The sequence below is a fragment of the Delphinapterus leucas genome, chromosome 11 (assembly GCF_059928025.1).
Source record: "Delphinapterus leucas isolate spDelLeu-1000000601 "Yukka" chromosome 11, BTC_Dleu_Yukka2, whole genome shotgun sequence".
Taxonomy (NCBI): Eukaryota; Metazoa; Chordata; class Mammalia; order Artiodactyla; family Monodontidae; genus Delphinapterus; species Delphinapterus leucas.
In genome coordinates, this window is record NC_143139.1 from 99,706,811 (window position 1) to 99,734,451 (window position 27,641).

The following is a 27,641-nucleotide window of genomic DNA, read 5'->3' on the forward strand; positions in this document are numbered from 1 at the left end:
GGAAACAGGCCCACAAGATGTTAAGTTTCTGTAATCTTACGCATAGACCATGAAACTATTCTCCTTACTATGTATGAAGAAATATAAAAAAGAGAATCTTGAGAATGTTTGCCATGGTAGTGGGAAACTATATGATTTTACATAAAAGATTTGAAAAATACAATAACCAAATTAAAAAGTCAGTGGGCAGATTTAACAAATTAGACATAGCTATAGAGAAAGGTAGTGAACTGGAAGATGGGTTGGAAGAAAATAGCCAAAACAAAACATGGAGAGGTAAGAATATGCAAAATATAGAAAGTAAGAGATATAGAAGGTATGGTTAGAGAGCTGCATATGTACTTATTTGGAGTCATAGAAGGAGACGAGGGAGAGTGAGTAAGAATCTGAAGAGATAATGATGCATTGTTTTCCAAAAGTACTGAAATAAACCAATTCACAGATTGAAGAGCCCATTGAATCTTCAGGAGAATAAAGAGGAAACTGTATGTAAACGCATCATAGTAAAATTCAATTGAAGACTAATTCTTAAGGCAGCGAGAGTAAGAGATTATTTTCTAAGAATGGCTGTCTGAGAACTGTCTTCTCAACAAAAGCACAAGAAGATATGTTCAATATGCAGGAAGAACGATAACTGTCACCGTAGTGTCGACATCCAGCAGAAATACCCTTCAAGGATGAATTTGAAAGTCCAAGAGGCCACCTAAATCTGCATTGTTTCTCACTGCCTCCAAGAAGTGTGTAATCAAGAAGGAAAGTAGACGAAGCGCACACACCTACCCTTGCAGCATAAGCAGGAGACCACAATTACTGTGAACCTCAGAGCCCTTGGAGATCGGCAGGTCAGCACCCCATCCAGCCTTGGGAGAGTCAGGTGGTCACTGGGAAAAGGCGTGGGTATATGGGCAGCTTAGGAGTAGAGCCAGATGAAATCACCACAGGAAGACGAAATCCCACCGAGAATGGGAAAATACCGAGACTGGGTCTGAGGTCTGGGAGATCAAAGCACTGGCTCTTGGGAAATTGGAAAGGCTTTGGGAGGTCTGGATGAGCGTCTGCTACGACCTTAGCAGAACCCATTTCTAACAGTTACCTGCCTCTACAAGGTGAATGCTTAGGTCACATTTTTGGGGCAAGGGCTTGCCTAGGGATTTCTTGTTTCTGTCAAACTGTGCTTTTTTTTGGCCCTGGAGCAGAGCAAGCCGCTTCTTGTGCAAATGTGTTACTGCCATAGGCCGGTCAGCCTCCAGCAGGCCACCTCGTAGCCCAGCTGAGGGACATTTGGTGTTTCTTTGGGGCAGTCTGGCTGCGGGTGGGCAAATGGAAGGATTGAGCCTGGGAGACCAGGGGCAGCAGCTCTTGATAACCGGGTGAGACAGAGCTTATCTGACAAAGGCCAGTGTGTGGCCTTGAGGAAGGGGGTGGCCTGGAGTCAGTATTCATGTAGCTCTCATTCGTCCAAAAATCAGCCTCAGACCTTTTTTTAAAAAAAAAACATTGATTTCTTAATCTCTTATCAAATGTAGTTTCTTCTTCTCTCTTGGGGAGAAATAGCTTGAGCCCTCGGTGTTAGATGTGGTTCCCAGTCCTCTGTTCTTCTGGGGCCACCTTGCACGATGCCCAGACTTTTTCTGGGAAAGGCTGTGCACAGAGCTCTCGTTCAGAGAAACGCCAGGCAGCATCAGTGCTTCCGTGAGACCACCCACCATCGTGTGGTCGTTTGTGTCCAAGCCTCAGGGCCTCCAATAGACAAGGACTGGTTGGTTGGTCTTATTGGCTGCAGCCCGCAAACACTAGGGTCTTCACCACGTCCTCAGGTTCTGCTCACACACGCTGGAGCAGTGGTGGGCGTGTGGGGGCTGCGGTGCTTGTTCCCTGTGCCTGCAGACTCTGGAGGGGACCCTTGAGCAGAGGGGTGCGCGTGCGCCCTGGGCGAGCCGTGGATGGGTTTTGCACTGGGTGCTGTGACCTGTTTCCCATATCCCTGTCCTGGGCAGGGGCTAGCCTCCTGCGGTGCCCCTGACTCCCTCTGTGTTGCTGCTGCCTCCCCGCTTCCCCTTCCCTCTCCCATCAGCACCAGTTCCCTCTCCTCTGCGGGCTGCCACCACTCCTTGCCTGAGTGCACATGCTGTGTCCGCTGCTGCTTCGGGGTGGGTTAGATCTGAACCCTCTCGCGCAGTGTCCGAGCACACGGCCTGGCACCAGGAGTGCATCGGAGGCGCATGTGGGCCAAACTTTGAGTGATGAGGGTAAAAGTCCCCGTTGGGCGGAAGCCAGGTACCACTGTTGCTGGCCAAACAGACCTAACCCTAACCCTAACCCTAAGCCCCAGCACAGCAGACAGCCTGTAAACCTCAGCAGCTCAAGCAACACACGTTTGCTTCTCACCCACATGGCACATCCTTTGTGGCTTTGCCCAGGGCTCTGGTCTGTGCTGTCCTCACCTGGGGACTCAGGCTGATGGAGCAGCGGCCTTCAGGAGTTTGCTGGCCCAGTTCCTGTGATGCAGGGAAAATCTTTGGGGATTGTTCACAGGCTCTTTGTGCTTCTGAAAGAAAGTGGTCCCCGGTGCTCGGCTGCATTTCATTGGCCAAACCGAGTCACGTGCTGCAACAAAAGTCAGGAGGAAAGGAAAGGGCCCTTCTGCCTGGGCTGAGCGAGCCTGGCCCCGAGACTGGAGACAGAGTAATGGGTGAGGCATAGAGAGAAGTTCAGAGGTAAGAGCGGGTGCTGTCAGCATTTCTGTTAACATCAGTCTGTTCCCTACTTATGAAACAATTTTTGTATATAAGATTAACAGTTCACACCAGTTATTGAGTAGTTTACTGCTTCAATAATAAATATACATTAACACACCATGGGCTGATAGAATTTCAACATACAAAGCACTGGAGGAGATTTTTCACTCCAGATTACACCTGGAATGTTTACAAATATTTGAAAGTGAAATTTCACATTTTTGCCATGTATCCGAGTACACACCTTGTACCTTTATTGTCCTTATGTCTGTTATATCTGATGTCAATCTTTGAGGTTGCACGATCCCTAGTTGCCCCCAAGTTCAGCCCTTGGGCTCTTCGAGAGGCTGCAGTCAGAGCCCCCGTGACTGAGTCCGGGGGCTGGGCCCCCTGTGGGGCAGGCTCACCTTGGATTCTATGCTCATGCATCTTTTGTGAAATAAGATAATGTAAATGGAATTGCTATCCTTTGATTGAAAACACCGTGAGAACCTACTTCAGTTTTTTTCTTAATAGATCTTTATTGGAGTGTAATTGCTTCACAGTGCTGTGTTAGTTGATGATACACAACAAAGCGAATCAGCCGTGTGCATACACATGTCCCCATATCCCCTCCCTCTTGAGCCTCCCTCCCAGCCCCCCTATCCCACCCCTCTAGGTCATTGCAAAGCACCGAGCTGATCTCCCTGTGCTATGCGGCTGCTTCCCACCAGCCAACTGTTTTACGTTCGGTAGTGTATATATGTCGATGTTGCTCTCACTTCGCCCCAGCTTCCCCCTCCCAGCCCATGTCCTCAAGTCCATTTCCTATGTCTACCTCTTTATTCCTGCCCTGCAACTAGGTTCATAAGTACCAATTTTTTTTTTTTTTTTAGATTCCATATATATGTGTTAGCATATGGTATTTATTTTTCTCTTTCTGACTTAACTGCACTCTGTATGACAGACTCTAGGTCCATCCACCTCACTACAAATACCTCAATTTCGTTTCTTTTTGTGGCTGAGTAATATTCCATTGTATATATGTGCCACATCTTCTTTATCCATTCATCTGTCGATGGACACTTAGGTTGCTTCCATGTCCTGGCTGCTGTAAATAGTACTGCAGTGAACACTGTGGTACATGACTCTTTTTGAATGATGGTTTTCTCAGGGTGTATGCCCAGTAGTGGGCTTGCTGTGTCATATGGTAGTTCTATTTTTCATTTTTCAAGGAACCTCCATACTGTTTTCCATAGTGGCTGTATCAATTTACATTCCCACCAACAGTGCAGGAGGGTTCCCTTTTCACCACACCCTTTCTAGCATTTATTGTTTCTAGATTTTTTGATAATGGCCATTCTGACTGGTGTGAGGTGATACCTCATTGTAGTTTTGATTTTCATTTCTCTGATAATTAGTGATGTTGAGCATCTTGTCATGTGCCTCTTGGCCATCTGTATGTCTTCCTTGGTGAAATGTCTATTTAGGTCTTCCACCCATTTTTTAACTGGATTTTTTTTTTTTTTTGATATTGCGCTCCATGAGCTGTTTGTATATTTTGGAGATTAGCCCTTTGTTGTTTCATTTGCAAATATTTTCTCCCATTCTGAGGGTTGTCTTTTCGTCTTGTTTATGGTTTCCTTTGCTGTGCAAAAGCTTTTAAGTTTAATTAAGTCCCATTTGTTTATTTTTGTTTTTATTTCCATTACTCTAGGAGGGTGGTCAAAAAAGATCTTGCTGTGGTTTATGTCAAAGGGCGTTTTTCCTATGTTTTCCTCTAAGAGTTTTATAGTGTTTAGTCTTACATTTAAGTCTTTAATCCATTTGGAGTTTATTTTTGTGTATGGTGTTAGGTAGTGTTCTAATTTCATTCTTTTACATGTAGCTGTCTAGATTTCCCAGCACCGCTTATTGAAGAGGCTGTCTTTTCTCCATTGTATGTTCTTGCTTCCTTTGTTGTAAATTAGGTGCCCATATGTGCATGGGTTTATCTCTGGGCATTCTATCCTGTACCATTAATCTATATTTCTGTTTTTGTGCCAGTACCATACTGTCTTGATTACTGTAGCTTTGTGGTATAGTTTGAAGTCAGGGAGCCTGAGTCCTTCAGCTCCGTTTTTCTTCCTCAAGATTGCTTTGGCTATTCGGGGTCTTTTGTGTTTCCACACGAATTGTAAAATTTTTTGTTCTAATTCTGTGAAGAATGCCATTGGTAGTTTGATGGGGATTGCATTGAACCTGTAGGTTGCTTTGGGTAGTATAGTCATTTTCACAATATTGATTCTTCCAATCCAAGAGTATGGTCTATTTCTCCATCTGTTTGTGTCATCTTTGACTTCTTTCATCAGTGTTTTATAGTTTTCTGAGTACAAGTCTTTCTCCTCCTTAGGCAGGTTTATTCCTAAGTATTTTATTCTTTTTGTTGCAGTGGTAAATGGGAGTGTTGCCTTAATTTCTCTCTCTCATTTTTGTTGGCGTACAGGAATGCCAGAGGTTTCTGTGTATTAAGTTTGTATCCTGCCACCTTACCAAATTCATTGATTAGTTCTAATAGTTTTCTGGTGGCATCTTCAGGATTTTCTATGTATGGTTTCATGTCATTGGCAAACAGTGACAGTTTTACTTCTTCTTTTCCAATTTGTATTCCTTTTATTTCTTTTTCTTCTCTGATTGTTGTGGCTAGGGCTTCCAAAACTATGTTGAATAATAGTGACGAGAGTGGACAAACCTTGTCTTGTTCCTGATCTTAGAGGAAATGCTTTCAGTTTTTCACCATTGAGTATGATGCTTGCTGTGGGTTTGTCATATATGGCCTTTCTTATGTTGAGGTAGGTTCCCTCTGTGCCCGTTTTCTGGAGAGTTTTATCATAAATGAATGTTGAATTTTGTCAAAAGCATCTTCTGCATCTATTGAGATGATCATATGGTTTTTATTCCTTAATTTGTTAATGTGGTGTATCACATTGATTGATTTGCATATATCGAAGAATCCTTGCATCCCTGGGATAAATCCCACTTGATCATGGTGTATGATCCTTTTAAGGTGCTGTTGGATTCTGTTTGCTAGTATTTTGTTCAGGTTTTTTGCATCTATGTTCATCAGTGATATTGGTCTATAATTTTCTTTTTTTGTGATACCTTTTTCTGGTTTTGGTATCAGGGTGATGGTGGCCTCGTAGAATGAGTTTGGGAGTGTTCCTTCCTCTGCAATTTTTGGGAAGAGTTTGAGAAGGATGGGTGTTAGCTCTTCTCTAAGTGCTTGATAGAATTCGCCTGTGAAGCCGTCTGGTCCTGGACTTTTGTTTGTTGGAAGATTTTTAATTATGGTTTCAATTTCATTACTTGTAATGGGTCTGTTTATATTTTCTAATTCTTTCTGGTTCAGTCTTGGAAAGTTGTACCTTTCCAAGAATTTGTCCATTTCTTTGTGGTTGTCCATTTTATTGGCATAGAGTTGTTTGTAGTAGTCTCTTATAATCCTTTGTATTTCTGCGGTGTCTGTTGTGATTTCTCCTTTTTCATTTGTAATTTTATTGATTTGCATTGATCCTCTCACTTTTTTTCTTGATGAGTCTGGCTAAGGGTTTATCAATTTTGTTTATCTTCTCAAAGAACCAACTTTTAGTTTTATTGATCTTTGCTATTGTTTTCTTTGTTTCTATTTCATTTATTTCTGCTCTGATCTTTATGATTTCTTTCCTTCTACTGACTTTGGGTTTTCTTCTTCTTTTTCTAGTTGTTTTAAGTGTAGGGTTAGATTGTTTAGTTGAGATTTTTCTTGTTTCTTGAGGTGAGATTGTATTGCTATAAACTTCCCTCTTAGAACTGCTTTTGCTGCGTCCCACATGTTTTGGATCGTCGTGTTTTCATTGTCAGTTGTTTCTGTGTACTTTTTTACTTCATCTTTGATTTCTCCAGTGATCTCTTGGTTATTTAGTAGCGCACTGTTTAGCCTCCATGTATTCGTGTTTTTTACAGTTTTTTCTTGTAGTTGATTTCCAATCTCATAGTGTTGTGGTCAGAAAAGATGCTTGATATGACTTTCAATTTTCTTAAATTTTCCGAGGCTTGATTTGTGACCCAAGTGTGATCTCCCCTGGAGAATGTTCCATGTGCACTTTAGAAGAAAGTGTATTCTGCCACTTTGGGGTGGGATGTTCTGTAAATATCAATTAGATCTATCTGGTCTATTGTGTCATTTAAAGCTTGTGTTTCCTTATTTATTTTCTGTTTGGATGATCTGTCCATTGTTGTAAGTGGAGTGTTAAAGTCCCCTACTATTATTGTGTTACTGTCTATTTCTCCTTTCATGGTTGTTAGTATTTGCCTTATGTATTGAGGTGCTCCTGTGTTGGGTGCATAAACATTTATAATTGTTATATCTTCTTCTTGGATTGATCCTTTGAGCATTATGTAGTGTCCCTCCTTATCTCTTATAACAGTCTTTATTTTAAAGTCTATTTTATCTGATACGAGTCTTGCTACTCCAGCTTTCTTCTGATTTATATTTGCATGGAATATCTTTTTCCATCCCTTCACTTTCAGTCTGTATGTGTCCCTAGGTCTGAAGTGGTTCTCCTTTATACAGCGTATATATGGGTCTTGTTTTTGTATCCATTCAGCCAGTCTGTGTCTTTCGGTTGGGGCATTTAATCTATTTACATTCAAGGTTATTATCGATATGTATGTTCCCATTACCATTTTCTTAATTGTTTTGGGTTTGTTTTGTGGGTCTTTTTCTTCTCTTGTGTTTCCCGCTTAGAGAAGTTTCTTTAACATTTGTTGTAAAGCTGGTTTGGCGGTGCTGAATTCTCTAAGCTTTTGCTTGTCTGAAAAGCTTTTGACTTCTCCATCGAATCTGAATGAGATCCTTGCTGGGTAGAGTAATCTTGGTTGTAGGTTTTTCTCTCTCATCACTTTAAGTATATCCTGCCACTCCCTTCTGGCCTGCAGAGTTTCTGCTGAGAAATCAGCTGATAACCTTATGGGCATTCCTTTGAATGTTATTTTTTGTGTTTCTCTTGCTGCTTTTAATATTTTTTCTTTGAATTTAACTTTTGTTAGTTTGATTAATATGTGTCTTGGTGTGTTTTTCCTAAGGTTTATCCTGTATGGGACTCTGTGCTTCCTGGACTTGGGTGACTATTTCCTTTCCCATGTTAGGGAAGTTTTCAACTATAATCTCTTCAAATATGTTCTCAGACCCTTTCTCTTTCTCTTCTTCTTCTGGGACCCGTATAATTCGAATGTTGGTACGTTTAGTGTTGTCCCAGAGGTCTCTGAGATTGTCTTCAGTTCTTTTAATTCTTTTTTCTTTATTCTGCTCCTCGGCAGTTATTTCCACCATCTTGTCTTCCAGCTCACCTGTTCGTTCTTCTGCCTCAGTTATTCTGTTATTGATTCATTCTAGTATATTTTTCATTTCAGTTATTGTGTTGTTCATCTCTGTTTGTTCTTTAGTTCTTCTAGGTCTTTGTTAAACATTTCTTGTATTTTCTCAATCCATGCCTCCACTCTATTTCTGAGATTCTGGATCATCTTTACTATCATTACTCTGAATTCTTTTTCAGGTAGATTGCCTAGTTCCTCTTCGTTTATTTGGTCTTGCAGGTTTTCACCTTGCTCCTTCATCTGTGACACATCTTTTTGCCGTTTTATTTATTTATTTTTATATGCGTGGGATTGTGTTCCTGTCTTACTGGTTGTTTGGCCTGAGGCTTCCAACACTGGGCTTTGTAGGCTGTTTGGTAGACCTGGGTCTTGGCAGTGAGATGAGGAACTCCATGAGACCTCACTCCGATGAATATTCCCTGGGGTCTGAGGTTCTCTGTTAGTCCAGTGGTTTGGACTCGGAGCTCTCACCACAGGAGCTTCGGCCCAACCCCGGGCTCGTGAACCAAGATCCTGCAAGCCGCCTGGGGTGTCAAAAAAGAACAAAATAGAAAATAAAATTAGACTAGGAAACTAACAGATATGTTAGGAAGAATATAAAAGTAAAAATATAGATGAATCAATAGCTGGAAGGTACATCAGTACCACGATAGTAAAAAAGAGGAGAAGGGAAAAGAAGAAAAAGTTGTGGGGGGTGGGGGTGGGGGGGGAAGGCCTTGGCTGCGGAGAGCGGGGCCTAAGCAAGGGCGAGGTTTGGGCGGTGGACGGGGCCAGTGCTCAGGACCCACAGGGCTGGAAAAGGGACTCTGTGTGTGTGTGGGGGCTTAGGCTCAAGGAACAGAAGGGGTCCAGGCGTGCCCCCCACCCGTGGTCTCATGGGGCAGGGACCTCACCTGGGAGCCCAGCAGGCTTCCTGGGCTTGAGTGGGCGGGGCAATCACCCTCCACTACCCTCCCGCTCCTCCTGGATGGCCCCTCCCCCCTGCCTCTCCTGATCTCCCCGGCCTCCCTCCTATGCCCCCAGGACCCACGTGGCCTGGATGGGGCTTTGGAGGGGGGTTACCGGTCTGGGAGCTCAGCAGGCTCCCCAGCCCGAGTGGGCCCGGTGACCGCCCTCTGCTCCTCCTGGATGGCTCCTCCCACCTGCCTCTCCTGATCTTCCTGGCCTCTGCTTCTCCTCCCCCCTCAGTCCCCCTATGTCCTACTGGTTCACTCGTGGGTTCCTCCCATCTCCTTGGGTGCCAGAGTCCCCCACCAGCGGCCGGCAGGTGCCCTAGTTGTGGGGAGACGCTAACTCCATGTCTTCCCACACCGCCATCTTGACTCCGCCTCCCCTATTTCAGTTTTAAAAAGGAGCATTTGAAGATAGCCTCAGCAGACATGTAAATCTGGTGATGTCTATGCTTGGCTTTTTCAGAACACTTAAAATCAGAGCTTAAAGAATGCTTCACAGAGCAGTGCGTTTTCCCGTGGGGAAGGAAGCAGGCACAGAAAGGGACTTCGGGGGATAGTTTCTGGTGGGGCAGAGCCAGCGGAGGGGAAGTGGGAGGAGACAGGCACGCCCACCCCCTAAAGGCCCGTGACTCCTTTGCAGGCCAAGGTCTGCTGGGCTCTGCCCTTAGCTGTGGAGGGACCATAAAGCTGAGGCCCCGGTGGGGCCACCAGGGGGAGGTGGAGAGACCTGGTCATTAGTCAGCCAGTCTGGACCGGGTGGCCAGTGAGCATAGCCCAGAGGGAGTTCTCTCCACACTCTAAACTGTCCTAGGGCTGCTTGGGGAGGCCAGAACCACCCACAGAAATGCGCCTTCTCAGGCTTATCTGAGCTCTGCTTTCCCTTTCCTGTAGGAAAAATGGGGACAAATCCTTCCTACCTAATCTTAGCAGTGTCAGATTTAGCAAATAAAAATATGGAACACTCAGTTAAATTTGAATTTCAGATCAATAATGAACCATTTTTTGTTCGTTGGATGCAGTATTGGGTACATACTGAAATCCAGAGTTCACTGAGCCTCCTGTATTTTATCTGGCGACTCCACAAAGGGAGAGTTCAAAGTTGCGTCAAGTTGGAATGTAAGCTTAGTCCTAAGCTTGAGGCTGCCCTCTTCTCCTAGAGGTTATTACAGGTGGCAATGAAAATACGGCTCACACATGATGGGTCATTTGAAATTAAAGTATACACATGTGCACACACACATACACACCTTTACACGTATATGCACACACACGCACCAGTATACACACTCCCCCACACCAGTACACACATACATGCACGCACACTCACACCGACACACACGTACACACCAACACGCGCACACACCAATGTGCACACGCCCCTCTGCACGCACACATGCCCACTTTAGATGTGGTTCATTTTCTGGGCATGGCTGCAGCGCTTGAGGTTCGCTACTTTCCCATTCTGCCGAGGGGCAGACTGACCTCGTTACACATTCCGGCCCCCCGACATGTGCACGGAGGGGCAGCCTGTCTCCCGGGAGGGCTTCTTGTTTATGCCAAAGGCTTGGATTGACCTGTATACCAGCTGAACTCATTTGACTTTCCTCAGTGCAGACATTGTGATGAGGCTGGTCACCAAGTGATTTTTTTAAGTGAAGCTACTCCTTTTCATTTGGTTGGATCCGTTTCTGACTTATTAATCATTATTTTCTGAAAGGCTGGCTTAGGGCCCCTCAACCGTCTGGTGAATATAGTCACAGTCGCCCTGGGGATGGTTGGCTTTTTCTGCACTGACCGTGGGTGATGACCTTCGGAGATGTGTTTTGTGTCACTCAAGTCCTGCCTGTGCCTCCCAGGACACTCACCTGGTTGATTCCCGTCCATGAGTGCAGACGGGTTTGTAGGAGGCCCGCCCCTGCCTTCTGCCTCCTAAGGAGATCAGCACCTTCCACCTCTCTGGTCCACCGTCCACGCTGCTGCTGATGTAATGGAAGCTGGACCTCGGGACTCGCGGTGCAGTGGCCTCCAAGGCCCTTCGCAGTTTGATCCCACACCCCTTCATCCTCCAGCTGGCTTTAGGCCATGCTGAAGCCTGGGGCTGTTTATTCTTCCTTAAGCATGACATGTGACCTCAGCCGTGCTGGGATCCCTGTTCATGTTGTTTCCTTTGCCTGGAACGCTGCCGCCCACCGCCTCGGCCACCCCCCCAGGCAGTTAGGGCCTTTCTCATTTGCTGTGCCTGGCAGAACAGGGCAGTGCTCCAGGCTGGGGTGGGGTTTGATGGGTGGAGGGAGGGGAGGCAGGTGAGGTAAGTGACAGATGCAACTTTGGCCTTCAGGGAGCCCACGGCGGAGGAGGAGACGGGCCACAGGAGCAGGACACGCTGATGCAGCCTGGGGAGGCTCAGTGGCCCCGTGCTTGCCCACCTGGTGGGCCTGCTGCCGTGGAGGGTCTACAGGACGCCCTTCTTTAGGCCGTAGCCCGGGAGGTGCCGTTGACTGTCCCAGGAAGATGTCACTGTCACCCTGGCCTATGGTGGCACCAAGCCCCTGGGGCCCTGTAGTTTTCCTCTGTGTGTCCTTCATGGTTTTGGGCCACCACCAAATACTCCACGGCCAGTCCGCTGTGACAGGGCTGCTGGGGCCCGGACCGTGTGTCCATCACTCCGTAGGGTGTCCATTGTGCACTGGGTGGGGTGGGGGCAGGTGTGCGGTCTGCAGGCCTGTATGTAGACGGCAGCCTGCCCGCCCCCCGGCCCCGTGCTCCTGTGTTTCCCGTCCTTCCTGTGAGGCCGTGGAAACCCTTGCCTTGGGGAGGGAGTCGTCCTGGGTGCTAAAGAGCAGTGACAAGCTGGGGGCATGTAAGTTGGTGGGAACCTGAGGGACAGGTTGGCCTCCCACTAGGGGGTTAGAAGGAAATTAGACGCCAGAGCTCCGGTCCCCTGGTGACAGGGGCTGCTGATGCATGAGCAGACACGGGAGGCAGGTTAAGGAGCCGAGGAAAGAAGGTGGCCCTGCTTTGGGCTCCTTGGAAACCATTCTTGAACGTTTCTGGCTTATCCTGAACCACCACTCAGCACAGGGCAAGACTCCGGAGGCCGGCGTGCGTTCAGATTCTGGTTCTGTCGCCCCAGCGGTGGGTGTGAGTGCCGAGTGATGGCCCCGTGGTGGCCGTGGTTTTCCCGAGAGTGTGAAGAGTCGGCGCAGGTAAGGTGCTTAGGACGGTGCCTGGCCCGTCATGAGCCCAGCCAACTTTGTACCTGTATTATCTCACCATCATTTTTATCAACTGCGTAGCAGGCGGGTAGCGGTGGATGGGTTAGCACTCCTTTGGTGGGGTTAGTCTGGGGCCTCTGCTCCCTGGGCAGGCGCCTCTGTCCACCCCCGGATGCCCGTTAGCGTGGCCGATACTGACCCAACCCAGGGGGGCCAAGGGGAGTGCCGGCTGTCGTTATTATTAAAATTTACACTCTCACCCTTCGGGAAAAAAATGCCCAAATGCACTCCTGGAGAGTAGTTTTATCTCGGTGTGTTAAAGGCTTAATCTGCGTGTACATTTTCCCTTCCCTGTGTTTTTAAATTTAGGTTAAATGAGATTTTAATGAAATTTCTCTGAAAGCTGTCTCGACTACATTGTAAGGTTAAAATTGACTTATTCTTTCAAGATAGAATTCAGTTACAGCTAGTAAACTAGATTCAGCTTTATTGCCATCCAAGTGAAAATATTTTTATTACCGCTACAATGTAAGCCGTCGGAGAGCAGAGGGTAAATCAGCAGAGCGGCCCTGGCCCGTGGAATATTCAGTGCGTGACAGTGAGAAATAACAAGCTCCCCTCCCCCGCTTGCGTCTTCATTAGGCGCCGGAGTGACTGATGGGAGCCGGGAAGGATGGCGATGTTTCCTTGGAGGCGCGGGGCCCTGGTGACAGGCAGAGCACACGCGTGACGGCAGTGCTGTCAGGCACGGGAAGTCACGTGGGCGCGGCGACCTCTGTGTGTCCCTCATCAGCCCGTCTCCCTGTCTCGGGCCAGGGCTTTTCCCCCACGGCCAGCGTCCTTATTCCAGTGGCTCCATGCTGTGCCTGCCTGAGACCTTTGGACAGCAGGTGGCCCATGGGTTCTCACTCTCCCAGGGCGTGTCCGGTTGATTTAATGTGCCTTCAGCTGAAAACCCACACGGCTATTTGGTTGCATTTTGGGGAAGAGGGATCTATGACTCAGGCCAAAAAAATCAAAGGAGGAGAGGAAGTTTCCTGTAATCTAAAAAACAACGTATTATGAATGAACCCCTGGGTTCTAGTTCAGCCTCCATCACTGACTCTGAACTTGGCTGCTGCCTGCCGCTAATGATAATAATGATGATAACGATGGCAGCCGGCATCCATTAGGTGCCTACAGCATACAAGGCACTGCTCTCAGCTCTTTCTCTGCATCGCTGGGCTGGCTTTTCACGGCGCCCCTGTGAAGTGGTGCGTGACCATCCCCATTTTGAGAGCCCTGCCCCTTCTCTGGCTTCAGTTTCCCCTCAGGCCGGATGATCTCCATGTGGCCTCCAGCTCTGCCCATCCTGCGTTGGTACTGAACATGGGAGAGCCCACTGAGCTGTCTCCCAACCGTGCGGGGGACCCGGTGGTATCCTGGGGCTCTGAGTCATGCTCGTCCCCGCCTGCGCCCCAGATCTCCTTGGGGAGCAGCAGCCTGTGGCAGCACCGTGGCAGTGCCTACCACCAGACCCCCCCATGCTCCGCCCCTCTGGGGACTCCTGGCAGCATCTCGCGCCTTCTGCTGCCCCACCCGCTGTGCCGCTCTGCGAGGAGGGAGGAGGCCAGAAAATCGAAGTTGTCTTCTTTGAATAAAGAGCGGCGCTCCTTTCCGCTTGGCTTTGAGCCGGTGCCCGCATCTCCACCCCCCACGTCCCAGCACCCAGCACGGTGCCCCGCGTGTGCAGGGTGTGCTCCGTGCCCGTTGGTGGGTTAACAGTCAGGTGTTTGCTGTGCTTCCTGCACAGGGGGGCGCCCTCAGCGTCCGTGGCTTCGAGTTGCTTCCGTAGAGTTTGAAGATGAAGCTCCCTGTGTACAAAGTGCAGGGTTGGGTGGGTGTTAAAGCCGTTTCCGTGTTGGTTATTCTAGTCTCTAGATGTTTGTTGCACCACGTGGGTTTCCTTGGAGGCTTTTGTTTTGCCTGAGACTCTCAGGTCCCCCTCCTCCTGCCCTTCAGTCCGTAGGATGGGCGGTCGGATGCCTGGGAAAGCTTGTAATATGTGCCAGTGTAGCCCCGGCTGCGCCTACATCATTTGTAAAAGGGACAGAAAAATGCTGCATATGCAGGACCGACGAGCGATTCCTGGCTGAGCCGCTGAGAGCCGACCCTCTTGTGGCCGTCTGAGAACTGTCCGACCTCGAAGTGAGTCCCCACTCCCACCCTCCCCCGCCAACCCCGCCGCTGGGCGAGCTGGGCCTTCCTCACTGGGACCCGAGGGCCTCTCAGGCTTGCTGGCTTCTCCCGCTAACTGACCTGTGTGCTGCTCTAGAGACAGTGCTTTCTCTGTGCAAGAGCCTTGATCCCAAGTGACCATCTTCACAGACATTTCCCACCACCCCCAGGGGCGTCACGTCATCGGGGGAGGGGGCGATGCCTGCCAGAGAGCTCGGAAGGATTCGGCTCCACTGTGCGGGAGGGGCTGTACCGGCCCGACGTGCAGGGTCAGTGGCTCAGGGGTCCCAGGGCTCAGCACCCCTGTAGCCATGCTGGACGGCCCCGACTTCCGCCCTCCGTCCCTGCCCTTCCAGCCTTTGCTGCAGGAGCCCAGTCCCAGAGGCCTCCCCACCGTCGCACTAGGACCTGGGGTCAGGCCTGTGGCCGCCTCCAGAGCCTGAGTGGTGTGTGGGGAGAGTTGGGCTGGGCCCTGTCACTGGGGACCCTGCTTGACCCTCTCTGGTTCCCTACTCCATCCTTTCTAGGCCTCCCTGTCTCCCAGCCCTTTGTGTTTTCCTCCCAACTTAAGCTTGTTTTCAGGTGCTCCCCCCGAGCAGGTGGAGAGGGATCTCTTTTCTTAAGATCAAGGGACAACTCTCCTCCCATGTCTGGGCTGGCAGGGTCCCGGGAGGGTCTTGGGGCTGGAGGCTGGCAGGTGGGACTGCACTGAGATGCCCCCCAGGACAGAGCGGGCTTTTTAAGACCTGGAGCTGAGGCGTCGTTGGCTTTGACCATGGAGGATGTTCTGTCCTGTACGAGCAGACAGAAGGTTAGCAGGTGCTCCGGGAGCTCTTCCTTCCAGGCCTGCACTTAGCACTGGATCGTAAAAGACTCCCCGTTCACAGGCGGGGCCCTCGAGATGGCCGGGCCACCACCACCCAGCCCACTTTACGGCCCCAGGAAGCGGGTGAAGGTGGGCTGGGGCGGGGCCGGCCCCTCACGGGACGAGGAGGTGGGTTGGAGCTTGTGTGAGAGATGCTGCACCTGTGACTTGGCCGGCCCTTCTGCCTGGAAGCGCCCGGAGGGGCCGGCGCGGAAGGCCACGTGGGGTTGCTGGCTTACCCTCGGCTGCTCGAGTGGGGGTCTTTTTACTTGGGGGGTGGTGATGACCGCCCAGTGGGTAAGGAAAGGCCAGCACGCGAGGCCTCCCGAGCAGCGAATTCGCTGCTTTTCTCCTTAATGATGATATATCTTTGTGACCCTCCACCCGAGGTTGATGTTCCAGGTTTATTGCCAAACTGAGACGAGTTAATTAAATTGTAAGTAGAGACTTCCAAATAAAGCGATTCTCCTTGACCTTAAGAAGAAAAAGTTGTCTTGGTTTTGAATGTAGGCCATCAAGTCTGGTTTTGAAATGATTCCCCGAAGCCATTTTTGTTCATGGTTACAAGTTGCTGGAGAGAGTGTGGGTGGCTTTATCTCCCTTACTGTAAAGAACCAATGTCCCTCTGAAATCAGGCCGGGAGGCCGCCCCGGCAGCAGGGCTTTTCCACGCGGGGCTTGGTGGAAGGAGGACAGTTTATTGCACGGGGGTCAGACTCCTTTCCACAGTAATAAGCCCTTTCAAGAAGGCAGAGGAGACACGTGCTGTTTCTGTGAAGGGGGACCTGAGATGGGCCCTCTGGGCCCCCCGTACCTCAGGCAGTGGTCCCTGGCGGGCCCACCCTCAGGCTGCTTTCCCTGGCCCGTCCGAGCACCCAGCTCCGCCCTGCAGTCACACCCCCATCACTGCGCAAGGGACAGTGCAGTCCTCCGTGCTCTGCCGGGCCCGGGTCCCCCCGCACTGAGACCCCTGGTGTCACGTTTGTGGTGGTATCCCTCCTGTGTCCTGGGGGGGTGGGCAGGATGGGGAGGGCCGGGGTGCAGGCACAGGCTGTCCAGCTGCTTCTCGAAGCCCCCCACTCTGTCCCAGCATCCCCCTCCCCGCCTCTCTCCAGGGCCCAGGCTTGTGGGCTCGCCTGTTGGCTCCGCGTGGCCTGGGCGCAGGCTGAAGCTGGCCGGGCCATCGGGGGAGCCCGCTTGTCCATCTGTCTCTGTTTCTCACGCCTACCTCTCTGCCTTTCTGTGGCCTTCTGTCGCTGTGCGGGGGACCGGGAAGGAGGAGAGGTGCGCGCAGGTGTCAGAAGCCCCTCTAACGGCCTCTCAAGCCTCCCTGGTCCGGGCTGGGGTCCCGGACAGGGGGCGGCAGTGGTGTCCGCCGGGCGTTGCCTGGGAACAGCCCCTCACCCCGCAGCGCTGGGAGTGCTGGCGCGCTGGGCACTCAGCCCGTGATGCTCTGCCCGCAGCAGGCACTCGGTACGTCACCCGTCCCCACGGCTGGTGAGGTCGGGGCTGACGGGACCTGACCTGACACACGGGGACTGAGGCCGCCAGGAGCGTTCTGCTCAAGTCACACAGATGCAGTGTCCCTCCGTCCACTCTGATGAAGTGTCTGTTGACTCCGGAGCCCATGCTTGTCACCCCTCAGCCCGGGCTCCTGAGGGCCCCGAGTGTGCCCCTGCATGTGCAAGCGTGTGTCCACGTGTGCGTGTGACCGCTCCAGTCTCTGGTTGGCGCCCTGCCGAGGGGACTCTTAGCACCCCTCCTTGGAACCCGTGACAGCGACGAGGAGACCCGCTCCCCCCTTCTTCCCCAGTGTGTGGCAGCCAAGGTCCCTGAGCTGGACACTCGTGCAGCCGGCTCTCTGGCGTGTGGGGACCCACTGGCACCGGGCGGTGAGAATGCGGACCCGCGGCTGTCCTCTGTAGCTGGCACCTGGGGGGCACTGGAGACTAGCAGGCGGTTAGGGGCTGGGGCGAGACGGGCACAGAGAGCCGTTGCCACAGAGCTGCCCATCATGTGTACCTGGGAAATGACACCGTGCGACGGGACGCAGGGCTGGGGGGTGCGGGTCCCCACGTGGCACCTGGGGAGCCTGGAGGGAGTCGCTTTGGGTATCCTCACATTGTCAGCTGCGTGGGGAAGGTGTCTCTTCATTTGATCTGCGCCAAGCAGCCTGAGGACAACGCATGCTCTTAGCTCCATGTTGAATGGGTGCCTTACAGGGGTGTGTGGACACCGTGGCCCACCTCCTTCTTACACCTGGATGCCTCTCTCCTGATTGCGAGGAGACCTGCAGTTCCCTCTTGGTGCCCTTATTCTCGCTGTCCTCACACCGTCCCCGGGTGTGGAAAGCGCTCCAGCGGGAACGGCATCCTGGCCTGCGACCACACGTGTGCAGGCGTTCTGGGTGAGCAAGGTTTCCCGTGGCACCACCCGTGTGGGCTGTTCTGCGTCGTTTGCTTGCTGGCAACAGCAGCGGGAGAGCCAGGGCTGGGAAGAGTGGCCAGGACAGGAAATCCAGCCATGCTGGGGGGTCTCAGCAGGTAGGATGGGGGCGGGGAGGGCTGGCTCCTTCCCGGGAGCAGCCCGGTCCCTGGAACATGCTGCGGGTCTCGGTTGTAGGCGAGCAGGGTCAGCCGCAGGCCGCTGTCTTCCTCCTGGTCGTCCCCTGGTGGAGAGCAGCCTCTGCTTATCCACCACTCAGGCCCCTGCAGAGCCCCGCCTGGCCTCCGGAGCCTCCGCTGAGCCCTCCTCACTTCAGATGCCCCCGGGCTGGCTGAGCAGCTGAGGGTTGAACTAGGGCCGCCAGGAGAGTCTCAAACACCCGTCTCCCTGGTTCGGTCCTTCCCTGCTTCACAAGAGCCCAGCCCTTCCCGGTAGCACGGGGCTTCGCCGGCTCATTAAGACTGTGTGCACGTGCGTGCTGGTGCCCCGAAACCCTGGTGCACCCCCTCTTTCTTAGCACTGGGAGCCCTGGGGGGGCCTTCAGAGAGGCCCCCTGAGCACTTGCTGGCCTGTCAGCCAGCCTGGTCAGGGCAGCCCAGACCCTGGTGTGGGTGCTGGCCTCCTGGCGGGCAGATGCCCGGTGTTCATGCCCCAGGTCCCCCGCTCCGCACCGTGGTCACCTGGCTGGCTGGCTCACGCCTGAGGAGCCCCAGGTGGATGTTTGGGGAAGCTGCCTTCATGGCGCCCACTGTTGAGTCTTTGGTTTACACAGGTGTCCCATGGGAGGACGAGCCCCACCATTCACTCATCCCGAGGGCCAGGCCAGGAGCGGCTGCGTGTGTGCAGAGAGCACCCAGCCATGCAAACCTCAAGGCCACCGAAGTGTCACAGGCACTCTCTAGGAGTCGAGGTAGGGGCACTGAGGAAGGGCGGTCAGCTCCAGGGTGGAGGGAGGTCAGAAAAGGCTTCAAAAGGGCAGTGATTCTCGAGCTGAGTCTTGAATGTGGGGAGGCAGGGACCAGCCAGTACCGGACATGGGGAGTCTCAAATCCAGGTCAGACTCACACACATATTTTTTGTGGGGGATTCTCAGTCTTAAAGTGCATCGGGAGAGAGGGAAGACTTCTGGGAAAGCTGTACGTCTTCGATTTCATCGCAGACTTGGGTGGTGTCAGGGCTGGCCTCCTGCTCACAGCGAGCTCAGGTCTGTCCACGGTGCAGCTCGCTGAGATCTGCACGCCTCAGCAGCCCCGCCCTGTGTCCCCTCTGGAGCCTTGCATGGGTGTGGGGGATGGGCCGAGATCCGTCCACCGGATCTGGCGTCGCACCCACTTCCTCTCTTCTCTGGGCGTGGCCGGGGCTAGGGGCAGGGAGCCCTCATGTGGCCTGTGGAGCAGTCGGTGCCCCGCTCTGTGGAAACAGCCCCGTCTGGGGCGTCCGTCGAGACGCCCGTGAGCGCGTCTGTGGAGGGAGTGTGGCCTCGCGCCTCGCCGCGTCAGCTCTGTGTGGCTCCGGGAGAACTCGTACTTTGGATGACGTTACTGTCGAAAAAGTAGAACTTGGTGCCTCTCCAGGGATGGGAAGATGGTGTGTGTGGTGCCAGATAAACGCTATTTCTTTACAACCTGCTGGGAGGCTTCATTCCATCCCATTCTCCTGTTTATGCTGGGGTCCTGAGAGTGTGGTGGTGTCCCTGTCCCCAAGGCCAGGTGTGCCTGGTGTGACCTCCTCCCGGGCGTGTACTGCCCACTTTACAAACGGGCGGCAGCCTGTAGGGTCCGACCCGCCGTCACCGCCACCCCTCTTCTTCCTATATAACAAGCTAGCGACCCCGCGGCCTGGCCTGGGTGTTCAACTAGCCTTGGAGGAGTGATCTGGGGAGAACGTATCTGCAGTTTGGCCCCTGCCCTGATGTCTGTCTGGATCTCAACCCTCAGGGTCGTTTAATGCTGGAGGAAGTCCTCTGCTTGTACACCAAGTGCCAAGTGGGTGCCCCGCAGCACAGCGCTGCCACTCCCTGTCAGGGTGAGCGTCAGACCCCCGTGAAGGGCGCAGTTCTCCAGGAAGCGCCAGCCGCACGCCCGTGGTCCCCAGGCCGCCTGCACTTGTGACCCATCAGTGATAAAGGCAGCGGTTCCTGGAGCCCCAAGGCCTGATTGCTCACTGGAGCAGCTCACAGAGCTCAGGAGAGCCGGCCGGGGGAGAGAGTGCAGGGTGAGGTGGGAGGGGCCCGGGGACTTGGCGCTTCCTCTCGGCCCTGGGCTCAGGGCCTGTCGCCCTCCACGGTTCACGTGTTCACCCGCTGAGCGTGCAGAGTTTTTACTGGGGCTTCCTCACGTGGGCATGATGGAGCTCAGTGCCCAGCTCCTGGCGTGTCCTGAGGTCCGGCCTCTGCGAGCCCCGACCCTGAGACCCTGGGACCAGGGGCTGTCACCTGTGGCCCCGTCAGAACACGCGTGTCCCCTGTGGCTGGAGGGGCAATGCGTCTACTGGTCTCAGGTCCTGGCAGAGCCCCTGCCCAGAGCCTGGCCGCCTTCCCACTGTTTGTCTAGGTCCCCATGTCCTGAGTCCTCTCCCTCTGCCCCTTTGCTCACTGCGCTGTGATGGCTGCAAAGGGTCTGTGGGGAGCCTGACATGGGCCTGTGGCCCGAGGCCTTGGGAGCCGCGCCTGCTCTCGGGGGCTTCCTTGAGGCGGCCGAGAGCAGGTGCCCTGTTCAGCGGAGACCTTGTTCGCCTGCTCAGAGCTTCCCTGGTGGATTTCCTTTTGGAAAGAGGCTTAGCTGCCCTTCCTCCCTCCTCTTAGCCTGGCACCTGTGTCACATGCCCACCATATGGCAGCCGCTACCCCGGGACTTTCCCGAGAGGGTGCTGTGAGGGAGCTGGGGCTCTCCCCGTTCCAGGGAGGGCCTGGAGGTGCTGAGAGCCTGGAGAACCTTCTGGAAGCTAACCTGGGATCTGGGCCCAGTTCTCCTGATGCTGTAACCCGAGGTCTCTCTACTGTTCTCCAGTCTGACCCGGGCTCTGCTCTGCCTCAGGAAGAAGACAGGCCCGCTCACTGCGTGAGCGTGTTGTGTGCTTGGGGAGTGGAGTCACGGGTCCTGGGTCCTGAGCTGCTTCCTTCACTCCCCCCGTCTGCCCGCCCGGTCCCCTCCCAGCTCGGGCCCTCTGTCCTCCTGGTGGCCTCTGGGGGTGGCCACGGCAGGTCTGTCTGCAGCAGGGAGCCCTGGACGCTTCTCCCCCGGGAGCTGCTGGGCCGGGCGTCCTGGGTGTCGTCCTCCATCCTGCTCCTTCCTCCTGCCCCTTGTCACAGCCCTGCACCCTGGGTCCTCAGCCGGGGGTCCTGGGCGTGTGGCTCGGCCCTGCCCCTGTTTGGGGCTGATGCTTTTTTCTAGCTGTTTGTTCTTACCGTCCATCAGACCTGGCAGACGAGGAGGGTGGGTGAGCCCAGAACAAGGCCTCCTTGGCTGCAGAGAGGCCTGCATTCCCTGCCACTGGCTCTTGTTTTAGTTGTTTATCTTTTTAACTGATTGGAGGATTGAAATCTCCACCCCCCCACCCCAAACCAAAGCCTTTTCGGGCCTCGCCCAGCAGAAGTGGGTTGGGGGTGGCTTGGGGCGATTTTCCTTGTCAGGTATCTACGTGTGGGCAGTTAGGTTCACTCTTGGGGCAAATAAGTCTAAGCAGTGCCTGGCCCTGCGTGAACAGTGCCTATTCTTTGTGCCAAGTCAACGGGATACGTGGTTTTTTTTTCCTTTTTAGCATAAATCTTGGGACACAATCTGTGTAATTTATTTTGGTTTTTAATGAAGAAGACAAGGTGTTTCAGCAGAATTCCCAGCCTGCAGACGCGCTGTTTCAGGTGCTGGGAGAAGCGTCCGGCACGTGCCGGGCGATGGGCACTTCCTGTGCCTTTGTGGCCGTCTGCCTCAGAAGGCCTTGATGGAAAAAGTCTCCTCAGCCTGAAAGATGATAATTACATCTGCCTGATCACTCATTCCATGTCCCCTCTAATTTCCAGTGAAATGGAAATTTCAAATCCAGAATCACTGCTAACCGAGTTACCTTTATCAGTGACAGAGCATCTGCTCACACTTGCTTATAAGAATCTTTCCAGCACATACGTTCGCGCCCCGATGTATATAAATGGAAAGTAATGGCTGGAGTTGAGGCGTCCATTTTTCAACACGTTCAGGGCAGGAGGCGGCCTCTCCAGAAGTTAACTGTGTGCGTTAGGAGGTGGGCGGGGGCAGTGGCCATATCGCTCTTCATTGTGGCTTCCAGAGAAGCCAGGCGATCGGTGAGAAACGGCCACCTCCACGTGACCAAGGAGTGCCTCCCGCGGTCCTGGGATGGCTGTTCCTGTTGGCTGGGGTGGCCTGGTTGTGGGTCGGAGCCTGGCGGACAAGGCTCGCATCCCCACCACGTGGGCCCGGGGCTGCCTGCTTCGCTGCTGTCGGGAGCTCGGGCCTGCGTCGGGCAGAAGAGAAGCCCAGGCCCTCAGGACGCTCAGAGTCGGTAACTCTGGTGAAATAGACAACTTGGAGGCTCAAAGTTGCGTTTTCTTTCTGTCTCTCCTGCATGTTGCTGAGCTCGTGGAGGGCAGGACACCGGCCACGTCTCCTCTGTAGCTTCACTGTCACAGGCGGTGGGGTACATGGAGACGCCCGAGAGCTTCCTGGAAAGAGCTGATGAATGAGCAGCCTCTGCCCGTGTCCTCGTGGGGTTGACGCTGTGGCCCTTGCTCTGCAGAGGCCCCGGCTGTGCCAAGGGTGCTGGTACCCGGAGATACCGGGCGGGTCTGTGGGCCCATCTGGCATCGTGGGGTCATTTCAGGACACGGAGAGGGACAGTCCTGAGTCTGCCGCTGCCGCGTGCACCCCCGGATGGGCCACCTCATCTCCCTCTCGCGTGGGCACAGGTCCCGTGGGCGAGAACTGGCCAGTGGGCCGTTGGTCCTCGCGCTCCGGCTGGGATGAACTCCTCTGGCCGAGCCTGAGACGGGGTGGCGTCTGCCAAAGCCTCGTGGGGCGGGCCTCAGGTGGGACTGCCGGAGGAGAGAAGGGGTTTATTTTTACTTGTTTGGTTAGGTTCCTTCAGTGACAGATGTTCCGGAAGTATGTGTTTAATTTTGCAAATCAATTTGCTCGTCACTTCACATTAGAAAGGTGTCGTGTGCCTCCCGGGCACTTATTAGAGTTGCTTGTTTTCCCTGCTTGTAAACGGTGACCTTCTGCGTCAGCCGAGGAGGCCAGTGGCACTGCAGGCGCAGGGACGTGGCTGCGGGACTGCGGGCGGCTCATTCCACGCCACCGCCCTGCCCCCGCCTCCGAGCGCATCCGGCCCCGGCCGTCACTCCACTCGACCCGCGAATGTGCCGGGCACACGCCACATGCCGGGCCTGGCTCTGTGCCAATCCCTGGGTCCAGATAAGGTCCCGCCCCACGGGCACCGCGGTCCAGGGACACCCAGGGCTCCACAACCCATGAAAAGCCACCTGAATCTGCGAAGGTGAACTCGGAGTCGCCCCGCCTTCCCGATTATCAACACCCGGCGAGTGCCTGGTGTGGGGTGGCGTCGGCGCCCCGTGCGGGCCTGGGCAGGAGGCGCCTGGCCCTGCCGGCCTGCCGCCCGCTGCTCTGTCCTCGGCCCATGCGTCCCGGAGAGTTTCAGTGGCTAGTGAGTGGCGGGTGCTGGAGCCCCTGATCGTCCAGGCCTGTCCTGGGGGCGGCCCCTACCGGGTCCCCCTCCTTCGGGCGCTCTGTATTCAGGAGGCGGTTTTCTCTTTGGAGCTGTCACCGTCCTTCCGCCCGCTCTGCCCCTACTGCTGACTGCACTCGTGGAAGCTCACTCCCCTGTTTCTGTGTAAAAGATCTTTGTTCAGTAAATTGATTCATTTTCTGAACTGCCGGTTTTCAGGTGTTGACGGTATTTGCGTTTCCCGTTGGCCAGCGTGCTCGCGTCGGTGCCCCGGCCTCGGCTGCCACCCTTGGGGAACGGGCATGGGGGGCCACTCAGGGCCCCACGGAACTTTCCGGCTTTGTAGCTGCTGCTGTTTTCAGCTTAGAAGTAGATCTTAATTCTTTGAAAAGAACAGGACGTCCCATCGCGTTGCTGGAAAGCTCCGTAGTATCTCGTCGTGGAGAAATGGGGGGGGTGACTGAGAAATGGGCGGTTTATTCACATGTTCAGTTACCCATTTTATAACTTCATTCATTCATTCATTCATTCACCCGTCGTCTGGCTCACGCTTACTGGGCACCTAGTGTGTCCCGGGGCTGCAGGTGCGGAGGGGTCTCAGGCACCACACCTGCTGTGGAGCAGCTCACATCCTGGGGCGGGCACGGCCCTAAGCAGCGAAGCCCGGGCAGTGTGACACGGGGCCCAGGGAGGAGGCTGTGGAACCAGGAGGAAGGAGGCTGGCGCGGGGGGAGGGACTGGGGCAGTGCCAGGGTGGGGCCTCGCCGGGCACACGGTGTCACCTGAGCAGGCGCAGTGCTGGGGGGCCAGGGACTGAGAAGGGCGGTTCTGGCCCAGCTGGTCCTTCTTTGTCTGCCAGCTGGTGTCTCTCAAACTGTGGGCCACGTACGGGGCCCTCACAACGTCTTGAGAGGAATTCCCTCGTATTAGGCGGCCCCCTGAGCTTACAAGCTGGGGACACGGGGAGGACACTTCCCCTTGCAGACCCCAGGGCTCTCCTCGGTGACAAGCCGTGTGGCTCGTTTCTGCCGGGGCTGCCGCTGTGGAGGCTCTGTGCTGTGGCTCTGCTCCCACTTCATCCTCCACTGGAGCAGCAGGGGACCGTTTTGGGTCGTGAGGTGAAGTTAACAAGTAAGTGTATTTAACACAACATAAGCTGATTAGAAGCTGTAGAGCGGACCACAGAGCCAGCCCTGCCCTGCGTGGGGAGCTCCTCCTGGGACGCGGACCCTACGTCAGAGGCTGGAGCCCCGTCTTCCTCTGTCTCTGGGGGCCCGGGTGCCGAGTCCTTGTGTAACTTGTCCCTGAGAGGGCTCCCAGCACAGGTGTGTGGCTGACATAAGAATCTTCTGGAGACACAGAAACTCAGATCCCGCCGGGAAGATTCTGATCCAGAAAGTCGAGATGCACCGAGAAAGCTGTGTTTTAATAGCCGCTGAGATGAGGATGACGTCTGGGAAGCCCTGAGGTCACTGTCGGCCCACACTGCAGCCTTCTGAGCTGACCTCGCGCTTCCCTGATCCCCTGGCTGTCGCTTGTTTGTTTGCCGCTTCTAGAACTTTCGTTGGGAGAACTGAAGGAGCTGTACACTTTTTTCAGGGTTGCCTCTCAGGGCAGGCGGGGAGCGGGGGGTAAGACCACAGGAGGAGCCAGTGACCCCAGGCATGTGCAGACACGGGGTCGTGGGCCACACTCGTGGGTCCTGGTGGACGGAAGTCAGGGTGGGCACGTCCCAGTCCCCAGTCTGGATAATTAGGCCATACTTGCCTGTTTTATAAGGCAGCACCCGCCCTCCCCTGGCCTTTAGAGTGGCTCTTCCCAGGGAAGAATGTTGGGAAAATGCGGCACAGTCACCATGACCCCCAGAGTCTCTGCTTCCTTGGAGGGGCACTTCCAGGGTCCCAGGACCTCGGAGCTCCAGTGAGCTCTGAAGCCTTTCCCGCGGGTTGTTGAGAGCCCAGCAGAGAGGCCTGGGCAGGGAACGCTGGGGACTCGAGCCGTGGAGCGCCGTGACGGGGAGAGACTCTGTGGCCGGTGGGAGATGGCGCTTCGGGCCTGGTTCTCCCCAGGGGCCCTGCTGTCTTCACAGAAGCCCCAAACCTGGGATCCAGGGGTGGGCCCGCCTGCCCCCTCACTGGCCGGGCCCGAGAGCCCGTGGGGCCCGGGAGCCCGTGGGACCCGGGCCGGCACGTGGTCGAAGCCATCCCCTCTCTCAGGACTGCAGCCCGTATCTGGTGGACCTGCCTGTGGGCTAGACGGGTGAAGGTCAGCTGAGCCCCGCCGCGTGCCCCCGAGCGTCCGCCGGCCTCTCGGACCAGTGCCGCCGTCTGTAGGGCAGGACTGGGCCTGCCCGTGTTCCTGGGCTGGGGCTCGGGGCATCCCAGACGGGGCGCACAGTCCGCCCGCAGGAGCTGTCGTGGTCCTAGTTACCGTTACTGCCGTCACCACCCATATTCCTTGAGGAAGAGAGTCTGAGGTCTTGGGGTGGAAGTTCCTTTTCCGTCCGTGCTCCTTGGGGGCGGTGCCTCGGCTGGTTGGAGGGGTTCCGAGGTGAGCCCGGGGCCTCAGGGAAGGGGCAGTCCTCCGGGGGCTCTGCTGACAGCCGCGGGGCCTGTGTTTGTCCCTGCAGGGCAAGTCCACCGGCACCTGGACCAGCACGAGGTGAGGTACCTGCAGTTCGCCTTCCGCTGGATGAACAACCTGCTGATGCGCGAGGTGCCCCTGCGCTGCACCATCCGCCTGTGGGACACCTACCAGGTGAGCGCCCCTCGGCCCCTCCCCCCCGCCGCCTTCTGCTCTGGGTCCGTTTGCCGTGCTCGATTTCGCCTTCGAAGCATCCTCTCCACTGAAATGCCGTCTTTTTAAAGTCCACTTCAGGTGTCCTTGTCATCTGACTAGATGTAAGACAGGGAAAAGAACTTTCTGTAGTTTTACCTGTAGCTGGATTTCATCCCGCTGTGCAGTTTGCACTTTGGCCGGGGCTCCGGGGCAGGTGTAACTCCAGCGAGACTCTGAGCTGCATGTACCGGACACACTCACGCTCAGGACTCACACCTTGTCTGTGTTTTGAGTCACTCATGATAAAGATTTTAAAAATTCCATGACAGATTCAGTGTGCTGTGAAGTTTCCTCCTCTCCACAGCATTTTCTGGAACAAACCACCTTTGTTCCCTTGTCACGTTGCTTATTCTAACGCCTCTCCAGTTTCTTGGAGATGTTTGCTGAGGCTGAGGCCGTGCCAGGGGTTCCACGCTGGCCTTTCCTCATCCCTCGCGGTGAGCAGGCACCTCGTGTGTACTTGGAGTGGCGTCTCCTCAGAGGCTGGCTTTCATTCTTAACTCGGGGAGGCAAGGTTTTCCTGCACTGGGCGCCAGCCCTTTGTGGGCCTTGGACGGGGCAGCTGCCTTTGGAGGCTGGGAGAGGGAGCCCCAGGCCACGGGCTTCTTCGCGGGGCAGCAGGAGCCCCAGGTGCAGGGTTGGGCTCCCGTGCGTGGATGTCCACGAAGACGGTGGTGGGGTCCTGAGGCCCCGAGCAGGCTGGAAGGGCCTCGCCCCCCGGCCTCCTCGTCAGTGGAGCCCTTGGTCTATATGGCGCGATCGTCCCGTGGGATGGGGACCTCGAGCTGCTGCCCTGCTGGCCCCCGTGCCCGCCAGCCTTGAGTTCTGAGCACATTTCTCCCAGGTCATCGAGAACAGTAGCCCAGAGCTTTGTTCCTCACGCCGGCCCGTGTGCCCGGCGTGGCGTCTGTGGCTGTTTTTGTGGCTCTGAAGCCCTGTGTTGTGACTTTGCTTTTCCTTTGAGCAGCTGTGTGTTCTAATGGTGTTGGCTACAGAAATTATGACTGGTCAGTAGCCGCATCCGAATCCCCCACTTTGGTTTTGCTTTCGTAGGTACTTGACAGCTACAGAATTTCTAGCCACTCACATTTCCTGGGATGTAAAGCCGTTTTTGGGGGGCTGTTTGGTTAAAGTGGCCATTGGCCTGGTGCAATCGATCAGGTCTCAGTTATGTCGCAGGAAACAAAACTTCGTATCCCGTACATTTTGAACGCTCTCCACTGGTGATGGGTTACACTGAGGTCCTGACCCCCCTCATTAAACACAGAGTCCCCTGTAATACTGTCCCCATTATGAATAAA

General features: G+C 54.3%; 1 protein-coding gene across 7 annotated transcripts in view; it reads left to right on the plus strand.

Moving 5' to 3' along the window:
- TBC1D22A (TBC1 domain family member 22A) overlaps window positions 1-27,641 on the plus strand; it is a 314,050-nt gene that overhangs the window by 205,071 nt on the left and 81,338 nt on the right. For all 7 annotated transcript variants that reach the window (XM_089921472.1, XM_089921473.1, XM_089921478.1 and 4 more), the window contains one exon: window positions 26,132-26,259. In XM_089921472.1, coding sequence (XP_089777598.1) covers window positions 26,132-26,259 — 128 coding nt within the window. The remainder of the gene's footprint in view (window positions 1-26,131; window positions 26,260-27,641) is intronic.